Raw genomic sequence first — 21,139 nt, forward strand, 5'->3', positions numbered from 1 at the left:
ATTGACAGGTGATATAAACATAAGCTGACGCAAGTTTTAATATCCAGACTTGACAATAAAAGTTCAGAATCAACTGCTGGATCTTGTGAGACCGGGGGGACACGTGTTCCTGTGTCATCATGCTTGTAAATACACAGAGAGGATGTGCAGAAACTAGAACTGTAGTTTCAATTTAGTTTTTATATAAAAATATATATACAGAATCAGATATCATCAAACGTACAGTAGCTGATAAACAGACAACTAGGAAAGCAATGCTCTCCTCCGCTTCAGTAGCCTACCTACCTACCTACCTACCTACCTACCTACCTACCTACCGGGGAGGGGGCTGAGTTTTGTAGCCTAGCGCAACAAGAGCGTGCCTTCATCATCATCATCATCAATCATTATTAGAATGGCCCAAATTGATTAGCATTTCGCGCACGATTTGTATTGCGATTTGCAATTAATTTGGCTATATTTGAAGATTTCAATTCTCGAGGAGGCAGACCATTAGGATACATTTATTTAGCAAAATAAAATGACACATATCGTCCAAAAAATAATCGTCTAATAAAAACATTCAACGATTGGAATCATCCAGAATCAGAATCAGAATCAAACTTTATTGTCATATCACATTTACAAGTAAAAGTGGGTGAATTTTAAAGTAAGCCTATTTATTTTGATCAATTCTATTGTATTATGTACTGTATTATGTGAATATAATATGAATGCTGTGGTGAGAATGTATTAATAAGAATGATATCATGGGAACCCAAGCCTACCTCCATGTCCTGCCATGCTGAGATACAAAATTACAAAACATCGTTGTTGGATGTATTTTGTCAGATCATCCTCTAGTTTTGATTATTTATATTGATATTAATGGGTGCAAGTGCCCATTTCAGTAATAGGGATTTCACTAGATGACCACCCTTAAAAAGTTTTGCAGGTACAAAGGTGATCTGGATTTCCTCCCTATAAGCATGTGGTATTTTTCTCCTTCCTATGAAACATCTTTCTGAACTCTGTAGATCTGAATTCCTAATACTCACCATTGTGATGGAGAAAACATTTGGGGTTGATGAACTTCTCATTCGTATAGTTTATTATTTGGTCTAAAGTTTAAAAAGGATCAAATAACTCAAGCAAGACCTGACAAATACCTATGAGACACAGAGAGCAGGAACATCCTCAAACATTTAAAATGACATTTGTGAGACACATTAGGATAGCCTTGTTCATTTGTAGCAATTTGCAGATGATCTTGCAATGAGTGTTTGATGGTACAGTAGTAACAGCCTTGTATTAAAATCTGCAAATGCATTAACTATAGTGGGACAAGTGATCTGAACTTTATCTTAAGAATGTTATATTTTCTTTCTTGTTTTATTGTATTCTTGTTGTATTTTCTTTCTTTCTTTCTTTTTTTCCTTTCCACCTCTTGGGTCACTAGTCCAAAATCCTGACAGTCCATCACGGCCAGGTCCAGGTTCTCAATCCAGGAATAATGTATATTGTAACGTGTTTTATTTATTCTTTTTATTTTTGTCATCTGATGTTTCATTCTTCATTCAGACTGGCTCACTGCTGCTTGTCAGAGAGATGCTGTGAAGTTCTGGTCTCAGCTGTAAACTCTCATCCCTCCCTAAGAGAGTTGGACTACCTGAGCCTCAACATGGTGACAGATTCACTGCTGGGCAACTGCATGTGAGTAGACTTGGACTGTGTCCATGTTGGATAGTACAGTGAATGTACAGTTTTTCCCTCATGTGTCCCTTAACTGTGTATTCACTCTGACACAAAGTCACAAATAGACTGAATATGTATGTATATTTAGTTAATACTTTAACCAACAAACAAATAAGGTTTTACAGATCCTTCTCAAAAAAAATATATTGTGGAAAGGTTCATTTTTTCCGTAATATAATTCAAAACGTGAAACTTTCATATATTCTAGATTCATTGCGCATAAAAAAAAGGATATAATACATAATATAGAAATGTGGACCATCTGAAAAATATGTTAATTTATGCACTCAATACTAAGTCTGGGCTACTTGTGAAGAAATTATTTCATCAGTGAGGCGTGGCATGGAGGTGATCAGCCTGTGGTTCTGTTGAGGTGTTATGGAAGCCCAGGTTTGCTTTGATAGCAGCCTTAAGCTCATTTGTATTGTTGAGTCTAGTGTCTCACACCTTCCTCTTGACAATGCAACATGTATTCTCTGTGGGGTTCAGGTCAGGTCAGTTGTCTGGTCAGTTAAGCACAGTAATATCATGGTCAGTACACCAGTTACTAGTAGTGTCGACACTGTGGGCAGATGCAAAGTCCTGCCTAAAATCTCCTGGTAGATGCTGTGTTGACTCCAGTGTGAAGTTTTCACAGTCAGTGATGATTTTGGGTGCCATGTCATCTGGTGGTGTTGGTCCATTGTGTTTTATCAAGTCCAGAGTCAACACAGCATCTATCAGGAGATAGAGGACTTTGTGCTTCCGTATGTTGACAAGCTTTATGGAGATGCTGATATCCTTTTCCATCAGGATTTGGCACCTGCCCACAGTGTCAAAAATAGGTTGTATTGTCAAGAGGTTCGAGAAAAAACTAAAAAAAGTTTCAAATATTTCACTGTAGGCTATGCGCAATGAATCAAGAATATTTGAAAGTTTCACTTTTTGAATTATATAATACTAGAGGTCCGGGCGCCTGGGCTCTAGCGAGGGCTCGCTTATTTTGGGGTACCAAAATCATGGGATAAAAATTTCCCAAGAAAAAGTAAAAAAAAATATATATATAAAAAAAAAATACATGGGGGACCCCCTGGGGGTCCGCGGACCCCCTGGGAGTCTTGGGACCCCCGTGAAACATCGCGGACTCCCGTGAAACATTGCGGACCCTTTCGGCTGTTTTTTTTTCTTTTTCATGAAGGTGGTTGCTTGTTTCTGGCACACATCTGGCAACACTGACCTGTCTGCTTGTCTGCCCCCAACGTGGCAACCCAGACTGCCGAGTGGTTGCGTTGAGACACTGGCGTGTTGTAATGTTTTGTGTGGGATGTGCATGACATATTAGCGTGAGTGTGGTGTGATAGAGAGACATGAGCAAAGTGAAAGCAACGGCGGGGGTTGAAGCGAAGTGGTCGCGTCACGTGTGTTGTTGTTGTTGTGTGGAGATTTCAATAGCGACTTCATGGTGTTGCTTTTGGTTTCGCTCGGTGGTGGTCGGTGGCGGTGCTCACACTAAAGGGAACAAAATGGTGTACCCGTAATGTTGTCCGGCTTGCGGTGTTTCGGTTGCGCTCGGCGGTGGTCGGTGGTGACGCTAGGGAATAACATGGTCGACCCGTTGATGCATTGTTGTTCTATTTCCTACAGAGTGAAACATGGTGGAGAAGACTGGCTTCATTACAAGCTTACAAAATGTGAGTATCTGTCTGTCTGTGTCAATATCACACATTAAGATGTTATACACTGTTTTACAGTGGTGTAAAGTAACTAAGTACATTTACTCAAGTACTGTCCTTAAGTACACTTTTGAGGACATTTTACTTTACTGGATCATTTCCCATTTTCAATACTTTTACTTCTACTCCATTACATCTCAGAGGCAAATATTGTACTTTTATTCCACTAGTTTTCCACTAATTATTTGACAGCTTTAGTTACTTTGCAGATTTAGATTATTATTACAACACATGCATGAACCACTTCAGCCCTATATACATTTCGGCCATTTGAAAATAATAATGAGTACTTTTACTTTTTTTAATATAAGTATATTTTGATGTCAATACCTTTGTACTTGTACATTTTGATTACCGGACTTTTACTTGTAACAGAGTATTTCTACACTGCAGTATTGATACTTTTACTTAAGTAAAAAATGTGAGTACTTTTTCCACCACTGCTGTTTTATAGTGGGTTGGCCCCTCCCCAGATACTGTCCTGAAAACTCTTCAGTAGAGCTTCCAGGGAATTCAGGAGGTTTCTCTGCTCTTGGCCCGGTCCTTAACCCATTAAGACCTGGAAAGCCTATACGTTGTTACACCTTTAAAACCAGGAAAGCATCTGTGTTATTTTAGATGTTGTTATGTATATAGCAACATGAATCTTCTTTTTTTTTTACATTTTGAATAAAACATTTACATTTTTCAGAAAACTAAGGTCATGTGGGTTGACAGAAACAATGGGACTCATTCACTAACCTGGTCATAAATAAGGTGTATATCCTGGTCATAAATAAGGTGTATATCCTGGTCATAAATAACATATGTATATTGGGATAAGTCAATTCTGACGTGTAATTCATGAAAGAGGGTGCAGAGCCGTGATTTGTGTGGATCACAGGTGTATCTCATTTGTGTTCTAAAGTCACTAGTGTGCTCCCGTGTAGATCCTTTGTATTGTTCCACGCCCCATTTAACACCATAAAAGGCAACCAGAAATAACCCACGTGAAGAAAAAAAAACCCAGATCTGCCAAAATACAACGCGTCAAGTCGCACCGCATTGACAACTTGTACATCTGTTCTGTCTGGAAGTGAGTCCCTCGATCACACGATGGATCAGCTGAACGTTAATAAAGTAATGCTCTCATAATGAGAATGAGAAGTTATAAAGTTTAACCCCACCACCAAATAATAGGCTAATAAAACGTGCCTTTTCTATTAAATAATGCTCACATTTGACTGAGGTAACATTTTGACGCTGGAATCCAGGAACGCAGATATCCGATAGATTATGGACCAGATCACACTTTATTGATTACTGAGGATAAACCTGTCCTTAGGATTAACAACATATCCTGTCCTACGTCAGAATGGTGAATGGATATTATGGACACAGCTAGATTTCATCCATACTGTATCCTCATCAGATGATAAGACATAAGTGTGATGTGATGTGGTCAATATTATAAATTAAAAGTGCAAACATTTTGGTATGAAAGTCCAATATGTGAAACTGTGGCCACATTTGCAGGAACGGAAAACACGCAGAGGGACCTAATAATTCTACTCTAAACTCTAAATGTGTCAACTGAAAAGAAATACTCGGTTGAATTTGCATCATGTGTACCATATGCATCCAAGCAATAGATCTTTGACATCATTTTTTTATGTGTTGACAAATCTTGGGCACATAAAAACATTATTTGAGGTTTGGCACTATTGTCAATGGCCGCGTTTCCCAACGAGATTCGTAGAGATGCTGCGTTGAGATCCTGCGCAGGTTGTACGACGGGTCTAACGTGCGTCCACACAATCTGCGCAGTACCATAGCAGCCACGTAGATTTCAGGTCATGTGTAGCCTACGCAGCTTGCGTAAGAGCCTGGGACCGGCGAAACCAACGCTCTACCCTCATTAGTAGCAGCTGGTTGTGCCCAACGTGCAATCGCTTCCCACGTCCACGGCGTTACGTGTCTGCTAAAACTACATTTGGGAGACAGAATGGCGTATCCTACTCTCCTCCTACTTCTGCGAGAGGCGTAGCCCTGCAGTGCTGCCCTACGAAGCAGTTTGTTACTAGCGCCCTGGAGCGGTAGTAACACCCATCGTAGCGAAATAGATCCATGAAAAGACCGACCGACCACACACACACACACACACACACACACATTTAATATATATATATATATATATATATATATATATATATATATATATATGTATATATATATATGTATATATATATATATATATACATATATATATATATATATATATATGTATATATATATATATATATATATATATATATATGTATATGTATATGTATATGTATATATATATGTATATGTATATACACACACACACACACACACACACACACACACACACACACACACACACACACACACACACACACACACACACACACAACGCGGGCAGCTGCGCTGCTTCTAGCCCTGATTCAGAGCGTTAGTGGGTACAGCCACACATGTCCGTAAAGCGTCCGTCAAGTTTCCGTACGGTCGCCGGAAGTCCCATCCACTCCCATGTTAAGTTTAAAACCGGAAGTACCGTTCCGGTTTTTTTTTTAACATGGGAGTGGATGGGACCTCCGGCGTCCGTACGGCAACTTGACGGACGCTTTACGGACATGTGTGGCTGTAGTTCACCAACGCTCTGAACCAGGGCTTCGTCCTCTATATGCATGAACCCGAAGTTTAGAAATTGTACTCTCACGGATGATCCGATCGTCTGATAAAAATATTAAGCATATGGCAAGTTAACTAAAGGTATATAAATGATGCTGAGCTAAACATGTTTCCTAAATTTCGAAGTTTTATAGTTAAACGTTATGATGAAAGTCCCGAGTTCCTCTCACAAAGTGACAGCTGTTGCGCTCGCCATGTTTATGAATGGTTAAAACATCTTTTGAAACTAGCAGATCTACAAGCTCACAACGCTTCACAAGCTTGTAGATCTGCTATTTTCAAAAGATTTTAATATATATTCATTTTGGGAAATGGGACATTCTGCATTCCTTTTGGTATTTTAAGTATATTTAATTTACTTGCATAATGGGGACACTTTAGTGTTTTATTTACCTTGCAGATGTCAACTCACCACTGTAATTTCATTCATAAATATATTATTCAAAAGTTGTATTTGGAGTGGACTGCTTCAGGACATCTGACAGTTGCCTCTGGTATTTTTATGATCCATTTCACTTTCGCAAAGGGTGTTTAAACTGCAGTGTAGCGGCAGACAGCACTACATAGTTTACGTCGGCTTTACGTAGACTTCGTCCAGGAGGTCTTTACGTCTATGCTGTCTCACGAATGTAGTTTTAGCACACACGTAACGAGAACCTACGACGATGGTGCCTCCTGAAGCCAGTTTAGATGGCACGTAGAGCACACACAGCTGCCACTAATGAAGATAGATCGTGGCGGGGTTGCTACTGCGCAGGTGCATGGAGGCTCTCACGCAGCTTCTAGGCTACGCAGGAGCTCATTTTCGTTTGGGAAACCTGGCCAATGATTTTTCATGAAGAATAAGGCATTCTAATAACATATACGAATGGTTTAAGGCATATAAGTCTGTTCCTGAGCAGTGAGTTTGAGTGTCCGCCCAAATTCACGGTAAAAAAAAGATGAATTAATACTGAACATGGGAAGTCACGTATATGCACATAAGTACAAAATATGTGAGGACCTGAGCTTAGTGAATGAAACCCAATGCCTCACAACTCCTCACAACGCCTCACATTGTGACACATTGTGTGCTTGTAGATCGGCAATATTTAAAATATAGCCGATCTACAAGCTCACGTGTCACATTTTGACACGTTGAGAGCTTGTAGTTCAGCTATATTTGAAACAAAATTTGCCTATCTAACAATTCACAACGAGTCACATTGAGACAGGTTGTAAGCTTGTAGATCAGCTGTATTTCAAACATAAAAAGAGCCAATAGACGAACTCACAATACATTGCATCATGACCAGGGTTTCTGCAAGGCACTTTTTGGGCCGGCCACCTTGACCGACAGGATTATATTTTACCGGCCAAAGAATGAAGTGGGCTAGTAATATCTATCTACTCTATCATGCAGAGGTCTCGCTTTCCAAAAAATAACTGAATAAAGTGGGCGTTATGAACAGCTTGCGTGACTACGTCACACAGTATAAACACATTAATATATGTTGTGGGCCCTACATCTCATTCAACCTTAATATGCAAAACCTACAGCTTTTGTTTTGTTTTGTTCATGTTAATTATGTCATCATGAATGATGGTACAAGGAAGGTTCATTACTTGCCTGCAATGTATGTGTGTCACCAACTTTCACCACTTTATCCATTGCAGACAGAAAGACATAAAGTAGTCTAATAACAGCATTTTCCCAATCGGCCAGGGTGGCCTGTGATCTTTATAATTAACGGCCAAAAATAAATAAACACAGATCATGACGTGTGGTGAGCTTTTAGATAGACCATTACAAATACAAATTGCTGATCAGAACTTGTCTCATTGTGACAGGTTGTGAGCCGATATACAAGCTCACATCATGTTGCGTTGTGAGCCTTTACATCGGCTATATTACAAGAAATAGCAGATCTACAAGCTTGCAATGCCTCGCATTATGATGCGCTATGAGTTTTGGCTATATTTCAAAAACAGCCGATCTACAAGCTCACACCATGTTGCAATGTGACAGGTAGTGAGTTATTTCAAACATCAACAAGTAGAAGATCACGCTCATCCAAAGTAATTTAAAAAGCCAGCTGCAGAGCAGAACTCTGCACTGGAATAATTATGATCCATAAGTTAAATGGTTTATTACCATCATGAATGTGATGTTTAAAGCCTGCTCGATCTTCCTCAGACCTCAATATATCAAACATAACAAAGATAGCCGATCTACAAGCTCACAAAGCACATCAGTGTGATGTGTTGTGAGCTTGTAGATCAGCTGATTTTTTTTTTCTTTTTAAGGTAGACGATCTACAAGCTCACTAGGATCACATTGCAACACGTTGTGAGCTTGTAGTTTGGTTTTGTTTAAAACTCAAAAGTAGATCTACAAACTCATGAATGTACAGGTTGTGAGCTTGTAGATCAGCTTTATTTCAAACATAAACTCACAATATGTTGTTTAACGTGTGATGAACTTTGATATGGACTTTTGCTGTTTTAAACAGTGGATCTACAAGCTCACAACTCGTCACATTGTGACAGGTTGTGAGCTTGCAGATTGGATTCTAGATTATCAATAATTGAATGGATTCTAGATTATCAATAATTGAAATAGATGAAAATAGCCGATCTACAAGCTCACCATGCATCACATCATGATGCGTTGTGAGCTTTTAGATCGGCTATATTTGAAAATTAGGTAAAAATAGCCTGTGAGCTTGCAGATTGGGTTGTGGTAAGATAAGAAAATCTACAAGCAGATGTAGATTGGCTATTTCAAATTGTAAATCTACAAGCTCACAATGCCCTGCATCATAACAGCCTGTGAGCTTGTAGATTGGCTATTTCAAAAACAGCGGATCTAAGCTCACATGTTGCATTGTGACATGTTGTGAGCTTGTAGATCGGCTTGTAGATGTAAAAACTGTAGTGCATAAAAACATAAAAAAATGAATATACATAATAAATAGCAGATCTACAAGCTCACAACGCCTCGCATCGTGAAACGTTGTGAGCTTGTAAATCAGCTTGTAATTCCTCCTTATTTCAAAAATAACAAATAGCAGATCTACAAGCTCACAACGCGTTGCATCACGACACGTTGTGGGCTTGTAGATCTGCTATTTTCAAATATTTAGTACTTTTACTTTTGGTACTTTAAGTACATTTTGATGGCAATACTTTTGTACTTTTACTCAAGTACATTTTTAATTCTGGACTTTTACTTGTAACAGAGTATTTTTATATTGCAGTATTGGTACTTTTACTTAAGTAAAGAATTTGAGTACTTTTTCCACATCTGGTCCCCAGTTGAAATAATGATTATTTTGAGGGGTCCCCAGTTAGAATATGATTATTCTGGGGGGTCCCCAGTTCAAGTATGATTATTCTGGGGGTCCCCAGTTCAAATGATTATTTTGAGGGGTCCCCAGTTAGAATATGATTATTCTGGGGGTCCCCAGTTCAAATGGGGTCGCAGCCTTAACATTTTAGGAACCTTTGATGTAACATGATGTGTGTATTTTCAGAGGTGTAAAGTAACTAAGTACATTTACTCAAGTGCTTTACTTAAGTAACATTTTGAGGTATTTTACTTTACTGGAGTATTTCCAATTTTCTGTACTTTTACTTCTACTCCACTACATTTCAAAGGCAAATATTGTACTTTTACTCCACTGCAATTATTTGGAAACTTTAGTTACTAGTTACTTGGAGCATTTAGATTATTCTTACAAAACATACGTTAACCACTTCAGCCCTATATTCATTTTGGCCATTTGAAAATAGAAGATCTATAAGCTCACAATGCGTTGCGATGCGACACATTGTGAGCTTGTAGATCTGCTATTTTCAAAAGATTTTTATACAATTTATACATTTGAAAACTTGTGAAATGGGACATTCTGCGTAATGAGTACTTTCTACTTCTGGTACTTTAAGTACATTTTAATACCAATACTTTTGTACTTTTACACAAGTACATTTTGAATTCCGGACTTTTACTTGTAACAGAGTATTTATACATTATACTTTTACTCAAGTAAAACATGTGAGTACTTTTCCACATTGATGTCATTTCACATAAACTTAATGTAAACATTTTCTCACAGAAAGTCACTTCTCACCTGGAGGCTTTAAGACATTCTGACTCACATTTTACTGTGTTGTCGTCGGGCAGAAACCTTGTATCTCTGACACGTTGTGAGCTTGTAGATCTTTTGACCATTGGCTATTTTAAAATGGTTTTAAAATGATATTAATAAAATAAATGTTTTGGACATACAAGGTTTCCACCCGACAGAGACGATCTTCTGAGGTGTGTGTGTGTGTGTGTGTGTGTGTGTGTGTGTGTGTGTGTGTGTGTGTGTGTGTGTGTGTGTGTGTGTGTGTGTGTGTGTGTGTGTGTGTGTGTGTGTGTGTGTGTGTGTGTGTCAGTGAATGATGTATTTAATGTTTACTGTGTTGTTTTTCTCATCAGATTTCCATCCTCTCACACTGGACACAAACACAGCACACAGACTCCTCTCTCTGTCTGAGAACAACAGAAAGGTGACATGGGGGGGACAGGCTCAATCATATCCTGAACATCCTGACAGGTTTGATGTATGGCCTCAGGTTCTGTGTACAGAGGGTCTGACTGGACGCTGTTACTGGGAGGTAGAGTGGAGTGGAGTGGTTTATATAGCAGTGACTTACAGAGGGATCAGCAGGAAAGGAGGTGGTGGTGACTGTAGGCTTGGAGACAATGACAAGTCCTGGATTCTGTACTGTGGTGGTGGTGGTCTCCATCCTAACAGTTACACTGTCAGACACAATAGTAAGAACACTGTCCTCCCTGTCAGTTCCTCTGACTCCAACAGAGTAGCAGTGTATCTGGACTGGCCTGCTGGGACTCTGTCCTTCTATAAAGGGTCCTCTGACTCACTGGCACACCTGTACACCTTCCAGAACACATTCTCTGAACCTCTCTATGCTGGGTTCAGGTTATACTCCCCCTCCTACTCCTCAGTGTGTCTGTGTGAGCAGAGATAGAGTCTCTATGTGAGGATGACATCAGGTCACCATGGTTACTCAACATGTTTGAGTGAGTGCAGGTTGTCATGGTTACCACTGTTGCCAGGATACTTTGAGACTAGCTGAGTCTGACGTCATGGACTCCATATTTGGGCATGAGTGACTCATCATGACATCACGGTGACATCATCATGATGATGATGTAATAAGCAGCACAGTGACAGTCACACATTAAAGCTCCCGTAGAGTTTTGACCTTTGACCCCTGACCCATAAGACAAGAAGCTCGCAACACATCACATTATGACACACTGTGAGCTTGTAGATCTTCTTTTTTCCAATACCAAAGTAATACACGGTTAAAGTGGTTACACTGACTTTGATGCTATTAATGTATATTTAATCATTTAGCTTAGGACCCCCTGGAACCCCCTCAAGGACCCCCTGGGACCCCTGGACCCTACTTTGAGAACCAGTGGTCTCAAGATCAGTTTAAACACGTTAACCCCCTTTATACATTGGCTATTTGAAAATAGCAGATCTACAAGCTCACAACGCGTTGTGAGCTTGTAGATCTGCTATTTAAAAAAGAAAAACATTGGATTTTTTATATATTATTTTTGATAATTGTAACAACTCAAATGTTGTTCGGGGGTCCGTGGCACGAATGTGTTCAAATGGGGGTCCCTGGCACAAATGTGTTCAAATGGGGGTCCCTGGCACAAATGTGTTCAAATGGGGGTCCCTGCCACAAATATGATCAAATGGGGGTCCCTGCCACAAATATGATCAAATGGGGGTCCCTGACACAAATGTGATCAAATGGGGGTCCCTGACACAAATTTGTTCAAATCGGGGTCCCTGACACAAATATGTTCAAATGGGGGTCCCTGCCACAAATATGATCAAATGGGGTCCCTGACACAATTATGATCAAATGGGGGTCCCTGCCACAAATATGATCAAATGGGGGTCCCTGCCACAAATATGATCAAATGGGGGTCCCTGACACAAATATGATAAAATGGGGGTCCCTGACACAAATGTGTTCAAATGGGGGTCCCTGACACAAATATGTTCAAATGGGGGTCCCTGGCACAAATTATGTTCAAATGGGGGGTCCCTGGCACAAATGTGTTCAAATGGGGGTCCCTGGCACAAATATGTTCAAATCGGGGTCCCTGGTCAAATCCATATTAATGTCAAACTCTATGGTATAAAATGAGTCATCACCACAGGGAGCTTTAGATCTTAGATTAGATTAGATAGAAGTGAACAAACCTCCACTCCATACATTTATAAATATGTGTCATAAATACTGTCCATCAACACTGATGATGATGATGATGATGATGATGATGATGATGATGATGATGATGATGTAAATATCAGTGTCATATTGTGTCTCTTATGATACAAACTAATTTTATGTATATTTGATTTTTGATATTTTTACACAAGAATAGACTGAGGAAAACTGTATATTTGATCATGTAATTCTCACAGTATCAATATTGTTTATTGTATATAAACCTTTATACTTAACCAGTTAACCCCATATACTTTATTGACTGGAGTCCCTCAGGGTTCTGTAATTGGTCCATCCCCCCCCCCCCCCTCTAATATCTAAGATCTACGTCACAAAGCGACACATTGTGAGCAGTGTTCAGTGTTCATTATTTTTATTACATGTTTTTAACTTAGTAGCATCATTTTTGAGCGGTGCAACCGCTCCTATAAGAGGATTTAGGACCCATCTGTGGTGAAAGTTTTTCTTTCCGTCGTGCACTTTTTTCTTTCGCTGTGACGCCATGCTGTGGAAAACACGCCCATAGGCTAAGCTTTGCAGGGTGTGCTGTGATTGGCTAGCGAGACACATGATGAAATTAACTTCAAACTTCGCAGACGCACTGTGATTGGCTACCGAGATGCATGATGAAATGAATAACTCATAAATAGCACCGCTCACTTCACACTGGGTGTGATTTTTCAAAGTTTCTCCCCAGTTTAGTCGTCATGCCAATGAATTCCTCCCCACACACATCTCTGTGTTGTCTCCTATTGGCTCACCTGCCAGTGAGGAGCCCCCACCGGCAGGACGTAGGGCCTTCGTCCCACTCCTCCCGCCCAACACTCCCCGCTGACCAGTGCCCCCCCCCCCCCCAGCCCATAGGAGTACATACAGTGACATATATCCTCCTCCTCCCGCCCGGCTTCCCTCCCCTGAACACGGGTCAGTTGTGTTCACATAGACGTTGGACAAAGCCGGATGCACCACGGTGGATTGTAACCCACAACCTCCGTGGTGGTGGGCAGGGACTTTACCACTGAGCCACCCGAGCAGGGCCGGATTACCCATAGGCCTTTGGGGGCGAGTGCCCTGGGGCACCAGCCAATGGGGGCACCCAAAAAAAATAAAAAATAAGAGAGACCACTTTAATAAGAATTAAATAACATAACCTTAACATAACCCTAACCCTAAAACCGAAATAAAGTAACCAAAAACCGAAAAGAAACTAACAAAATCAGGAATTTCTTCGCGCGAGTGCACGATTTCGGCGCCCGCGCGCTTCGCGCGGCACTTCAACTTGAGGTCGCCCTGGGGCACCACATAGTGCTAATCCGGCCCTGCACCCGAGTGATGTGAGCAGTGTTCATTTTGACAGCAGATTTGACTCATAGTTTGACTCTCATCTTGGACTTTGTCAATCACTCTGGATTCAAACATCTACTAAATGTGTTTATGAACTCAAATCAATCATTGTTTATTCATTGATTCATTATTACATCATTGTTTCCTCACTCATTCCATTATTGTGTTTTCATTGAATATGAATGTGATATTATTCTCATTCTTCACATGTTATTGTATGATCATGTGTAGAAGTAATAATAGTTTAATAAATGTATTCTTGACAGTCTGTCGTTGTTCCTGTGTATTAATATTCATAGTGTTGTCATGTCACGACCTCAATGGAAACAAGGCCGCAAGGACTTTTTTGGACGGACCTTTTAGACAAAGTGTTTTGTTCAGCTCACAATCATTCATAGATATAATGTTTATTCATAAAAGTGTTCATCCAGCTCTCATTCCACTTCAGTGCATTCATCACACTAGACCAAGAATGAGACATTTATCATATTATATTCTATTATTATATACAGTATCATAATATATCCATCATTACATACTGTATCATATTATATCCTATCATTACATACTGTATCATATTATATCCTATCATTACATACTGTATCATATTATATCCTATCATTACATACTGTATCATATTTATATGTTTTTACAATGAGAATCATACGTCCAGTTTCTTCATCTTTCTGCCCATGGCCATGCAGCAGGGCTCATCAATGTGTCCGTGGTAAAGACTTAGATTCTCTGTTTTAGATAACATTATTGTTCTTATTTTGATCATAAGAACCAATTACTGAACGTCAGTCTCCAGGTTTTCTTCAGAATATGTATGACACTGATTTACTACGACACTATATGACACATTATGAGTCCACTAGTACTAGTGGTTCTCACACCTTTTATTTGCAGGGTCCAAGGCCAAATACATATGATTTTGGGGGTCCTTGACATGGAAACGTTGGATCACCACCGAGCAACAAACTGTAAGGCTTTGGAAAACAGCAGATCTACAAGCTCATAGTGCGGCACCCGGTGCCGCGCTATGAGCTTGTAGATTATGCTGTTTTTTTAATAGCCAAATAAATGTTAAAATGACACAGGTGTGTTCCCAGTCTTAATGGGTTCAGAATACACTTATAGCTCTGTCAGGCAACACAACATGTTGGGGGGTCCTCAGCGAAATTAGTTAACATAGTGTAACAATCATTTTAACCACTTAGCTTTGGCTATTCAAAAAATAGCAGATATACAAGCTCATAGCGTGGCACCGAGTGCCGCGCTATGAGCTTGTAGATCTGCTATTTTTGAAAAATCTAAAATGTGTGCATAGCTTTGAATATATATATATTTTTAAAGCGAACATTTTTAACTCAAATATTTGCTTCTGGGGGTCCACATTTTCGTTCTTCAAATATTTTCTGCGATCTTGTAGATCTGCTATTTTTGATAGCCAACAAATACATGGATAAAGTGGTTGTGATTGTGTCATGTCTTTGTTTTGTATCGACTGTGAAAGAATCAATCAATCATTCATCTATATAAAATATATGGTTTTGCACTGCCATCTGCTGGACATTATGGGGATCTGCACGTTTGAACTGCATTAAAATACACAGCAGTTATGTGCTTTAATACAGTGATGGAAGAAGTACTCACAGTTTTTACTCAAGTAAAAGTATCAATACTGCAGTGTATTGTATTGTATTGTGTAGTGAAATACTCTGTTAAAAGTTATTCTTATTATTATCTAGAGGAATCTCCAAAACTAAGGTTCCTTGTGGCTTTTTATCACTGTCCTATCAGGATATCAATAAAATACTTTTTTGCTAATAAAGTGTTGCTCACTCTAATTTTTTAAGATGTATTTGATTTTACCTATTTTATTTAATAAATTATACATTTCATTCACTAATATATACAAAATATTGTGTCCAAACCCATTCCTTTTTTATTATTAAAAACACATCTAATAAAATAGCGAGAAAAGCCAATCCACAAGCTTGTGGGCTTGTAGATCTGCTATTTTCACTAACTTGTGCTTTAAGAAACGAGGCATTCTGCCCGATAGCAGCTTTATTCATCTTCTAATTAGACCTATTTGATCTTGTGGGAGAAATGGAGCTTTCAGCTTTGCCCAGCTGATGTCTGCCCACAGAGGAGCAGGTTGGAGTTTAGTGTCTTACTTAAGAACACTCAGACACACTGTTGGAGTCGGGACTTGAACCTGTGACCTTCTGCTCAGTGGTTCTCTAACATTTTGTTGTCAAGGGCCCCCACATTGATATGCATTTGGCCACGGACCCCCACGGACACACAAAATAAGTATTCAACAGTTGGCAAGATGTTGGGGACACGTTCACTCTGTGTCAGAGCTGGGAATCAAACTTTCAACTTCCCATTTTGTAGGCAGACTCTTGATCCATTGAGCCACTGTGTTACATTTTATGTTAAGCTTCATCAAAAGACAAATGGATAATGACATAAAAGCCAGAGACATTGTGGTTTCTTAACCTTCAAACATCTAGACAAGCAACACAACAAACCATAGACTAATATGCTGTTGTATGTTTTTTTCCTTCTTTTTATTGTATCATTGTTTGTTGTTAATCAAAGCAGAATGAAGACTGTGATGAAGCAAGGCAGCAGGCAGCACAGTGTGTTGAAGCTCTGTCTACATGATCCAGAGGTTCGAGGGTTCAAATCCCACCCAGCTCTTTACTCTGAAGCTTTCCCCATCAGGTCCAGTCCATTGTCTTTCATGAACATTCAAACATCTAAACGAGCAATAGCACAACAATTATACAAACACATTTTAACTGCATATCTTTATATGCATTTTGTTTCATTGTTAAATGTATGTTAGGACACTGTCTACATCAGGGGTCTTCAACAGGGGGTCCGGGACCCCTAGGGGGTCCTCAGAGCTACTATAGGGGGTCCACCAAATCTTTGTGTGATAGGATTTAGTTTATTTTACATTAACCACTTGAACCCTAGAATTCCTTTTCTGAGGGGAACATTAGATCTACAAAACATTAGATCTACACAAATTTGAGGCAGCCTCAGTGTTAAGGCTCCCCTAAACACTGAGGCAGCCCCACATGTGTGTTTTATCATGTATGTTTCTTGTATGTTTAAGAGCCTTATTGTGTCTTGGAATGAGCAGTAGGAAAAGACTTATCCCACGTTTCACCACAAGGGGGCGACTCCACCTGTGAGAGACACAGGTAGTTCCAGGTGGTCAGGTGACGTCATTCTTCAAGGAAGAGAGAAAGAACAACATCAGTTTGTCCCTGTTTGTTCAGGTAAATAAAGTATTAGAACATAAAACATGTTCAAAATAAGCTCTGTGATGTAAAACAAAGCTTGTCTTGAGGGTTTTACCAGAAATGTGGTGATTGTGTTTTAGTTTATTGTGTGTAGTTGAATCTAAAGGTCTAAGCAGTCCGATTGATGGCAGCCATTACTGCTGCTCACACACACACACACACACACACACACACACACACACACACACACACACACACCTGTGTTTTGGTTTGTTTAACTTTTACAGTATTTGTGTTTCTGCCTTTAGTGTTTAAAGCTCCTGTTGTGTGTTTAATCCATCAGGACCGGGAACACATCTGTGTCATTTTTTTACATTTCTTTAGGCTATTCAAAAATAGCAGATCTACAAGCTCATAGCGCGGCACCGAGTGCCGCGCTATGAGCTTGTAGGTCTGCTATTTTTGGGGGAAATCGTGGGTCTTTGAATATATATTTTTAAAGGTAACATTTGTAACTTAAATCTTTGCTTCTGGGGGATTCTACAAATGTCTTCTTAATCCTGACAGTTGTTTTGAAAAAAACATAAACATAAACAAAAAGCAACATAAGAAAAAAACATATGTTGTTATAATATCAGTGGTTCTCAAAAATTATAGGTATTTGGCCGCAGACCCCCATCAAAAAATATGTTGTTCCAGGGACCCCCCAGAAGTTGTAACTGAGTTAAACATGTTCGCTTTAAAAATATATATATTATTCAAAGATTTGCAAAACATTTCACGATTTTCAAAAATCTTCAAATGACACAGATGTGTTCCCGGTCTTAAAGGGTTAATATGTTAGTCTACCTTTTGTGTTGATAAATGTTTATTTTTGGTGTTGATAAAGTAGTTAATTCTCTCCAGTAGGGTCTTGTAAAGTGTCTTTCTAGTAAGTCAATACAGTATTAACTGTTGTCAGAGCAGAAGTATGGAATAATGTTAATTCATGTTTATGCATAAATAATAAGTTCATGTTGATAAAAACATGTAATAGTGAAGGATATGAAACATTGTCTTCTCCAGATAGACAGACTGTCTATGAGAGCTGAGATAGAACAGTATTTCAGCCTCTTGTTTTGCATTATTTGTCTTTTACAATCTTCCCAGAATGTCAGTCCACAGAGAACTAGTCAGTGAACGTGGCCCAGACTCCTCAACACATTAAAGCCGGGTAAGCATCTGTGTCATTTTTACATTACTTTGGCTATTCAAAAATAGAAGATCTACAAGCTCATAGTGACACGCTATGGACTTGTAGATCTGCTATTTTTGAAAAATCTTGGGATTTTGTGCAAACCCCTTTTTTTTTTTTTTTTTTTGGCAAGCGATCATTTTTAACCCCGATCTGTGCTTCTGGGGGTCCCTGGAATAACATGTTTTGAGATGGGGGTCCACGGCCAAATACATATCATTTTGGGGGTCCTTGACATGAAAATGTTTTTTTTTTTTTTTTTTTTTTACAATAATAATAATCAGGCATGCAAACAGCCCCGAGGTGAAAAGGGTGACAACATGTTGTTTTTTTTTCGGGTCAGGTGTCACACTATTGCTTTATTTGGATTCAAAACGGCTATTGTAGCTGAAAAGCTACAAGTTCGCATATCTGAATAATGCAACAACAGAATTATTTGTTTGCATTTGCTTTTTTTCTCCCCCATATATTTTTCATAATTAAAAAAGTGCGTATCGTATCGAAATCGTATCGAAGTTGTGAGCCAAATATCGTATCGTATCGTTTGGTGAAATTAGTGTATCGGCACACCCCTAGTATAGTAGTGTGTATATCTGTCTGTCTCTTATATGTATAGTAGTCTGTATATCTGTCTGTCTCTTATATGTATAGTAGTGTGTATATCTGTCTGTCTCTTATATGTATAGTAGTGTGTATATCTGTCTGTCTCTTATATGTATAGTAGTGTGTATATCTGTCTGTCTCTTATATGTATAGTAGTGTGTATATCTGTCTGTCTCTTATATGTATAGTAGTGTGTATATCTGTCTGTCTCTTATATGTATAGTAGTGTGTATATCTGTCTGTCTCTTATATGTATAGTAGTGTGTATATCTGTCTGTCTCTTATATGTATAGCAGTGTGTATATCTGTCTGTCTCTTATATGTATAGTAGTGTGTATATCTGTCTGTCTCTTATATGTATAGTAGTGTGTATATCTGTCTGTCTCTTATATGTCATCATGATTTGTGTGCATGGGGTTCTCATCTTAAACAAGCTCAGTGCTTAATGAGTATTCCAGTTTAGTAGACCTTGTATTGTGAATTTATACTTCCATGTACTGTTGTTCTCATGTCTTACTAAATAAAGTACATCAATCAATCAATCAATCAAAACCGAGTGCCGCGCTATGAGCTTGTAGATCTGCTATTATATAAGCAAAGAAGCAAATCTTTGTCTTCTAAATCCTAAATTTTATTTTTTTAAACATGTTGCTATAATATCAGTGGTTCTCAAAAATGATATGTATTTGGCCGTGGACCCCCATCTCAAAATATTTTGTTCCAGGCACCCCCCAGAAGTTGTACCAGAATTAAAAATGTATATATATTGAAAGATGTGCACACATTTAAAAAAAATAGCAGATCTACAAGCTTGAAGCGCGGCACAGACGAGCTTGTAGATCTGCTATTTTTGAATAGCTAAAGAAATCTTAAAATGACACAGATTTGTTCGATTCTTAAAGGGTTAACACATTAAAGCTGGGAAAGCATCTGTGTCATTTTATTTCTTTGGCTATTCAAAAATAGCAGATCTACAAGCTCATAGCGCGGCACTGTGCCGCGCTATGAGCTTGTAGATCTGCTATTTTTGAATAGCCAAAGATGGGGGTCCGCAGCCAAATGCATGTCATTGTGGGGGTCCTTGGCATGGAAAAGGTTTGAGAAGTAGCCTACTGCTCTAGACTACATGCTGGATCTGCTTCAGCCTCAGTGTTTAGGGGAGCCTTAACTAGGCTGCCTCAGTGGGAGGAGCTAACATCTGGACCGGTCTTCATGCCCGCCGTTCGTTTCCATAGTAACTGCATCCCGCTGGGACTCGCAGTAACATCCGTTTGTGTGGGTTGAAATATTGAAGACATTTTCGGTAGTTTTGCTATATTTAGTATTTTTTTCTCTGCTGATCTTCTAGAGGCTTTTGGACAGCGCTGACGCTGAGATATTTCCCCTTACATGATGACTCATCCTCTGCCATGTACGTGCTACGTGACACTGCTTCTAGTGTAGTCAGGTGACAGCTGACAGCCTGCTGTTTGTTATGGAACATTTTTGTGATTTTGGCCTACCATCTTTACAATGACATTTAGTTTTTAACAATTTCAAAGTTTATATTACTTTATTAAAAAAAAAAAAAAAATATATATATATATATATATATATATATATATATATATATATATATATATATATATATATATATGTTTACATGCTCTTGTTTGCAGTGGTGTAAAGTAACTGTGTGTCTGTGATCCTGGCTCATTTCCATGAACCGTTTTATGTGATCCTGGCTCATTTCCAGGAACAGTTGTCTCTGACCCTTGGTCATACCCAGTTGTGTTTCTATTACAGGACATATAGAAAATATTGATATATAACATTAGAAACCATAGACAACATCCTCAGTTAATCATATTGTGTCCGTATCTCTTTCACTTGTATTCGGCATGATATTGTACCTTTGAAACATGTCAATATACCACACACACTGGCACACTGGCGTGTGGCGCACACACACACACACACACACACACACACACACACACACACACACACACACACACACACACACACACACACACACACACACACACATGGGATAATCTTCAGAAGTAAGAAACTTGCACACACACCTTCAAACACCTCAAAGTGTACTATGTAGCCTACAGTACATGTGTCAGTCAGTACTATGTAGCCTACAGTACATGTGTCAGTCAGTACTATGTAGCCTACAGTACATGTGTCAGTCAGTACTATGTAGCCTACAGTACATGTGTCAGTCAGTACTATGTAGCCTACAGTACATG

General features: G+C 39.0%; 2 protein-coding genes across 2 annotated transcripts in view; both read left to right on the plus strand.

Annotated features, from left to right (window-relative positions):
* Positions 1-14,061, plus strand: part of LOC308094999 (NACHT, LRR and PYD domains-containing protein 12-like) — a 518,863-nt gene extending 504,802 nt beyond the window's left edge. Inside the window, exon 20 of the mRNA XM_080441848.1 lies at positions 10,606-14,061. Within this exon, the coding sequence (XP_080297974.1) occupies positions 10,606-11,159 (554 nt within the window). The 3' untranslated portion in view covers positions 11,160-14,061. The remainder of the gene's footprint in view (positions 1-10,605) is intronic.
* Positions 1-21,139, plus strand: part of LOC308094996 (NACHT, LRR and PYD domains-containing protein 3-like) — a 569,186-nt gene that overhangs the window by 227,295 nt on the left and 320,752 nt on the right. The gene's annotated exons all lie outside the window — the stretch shown is intronic.

The sequence above is a fragment of the Gymnoscopelus braueri genome, assembly GCF_963280865.1.
Source record: "Gymnoscopelus braueri genome assembly, chromosome: 11".
In the NCBI taxonomy this organism is placed as follows: domain Eukaryota; kingdom Metazoa; phylum Chordata; class Actinopteri; order Myctophiformes; family Myctophidae; genus Gymnoscopelus; species Gymnoscopelus braueri.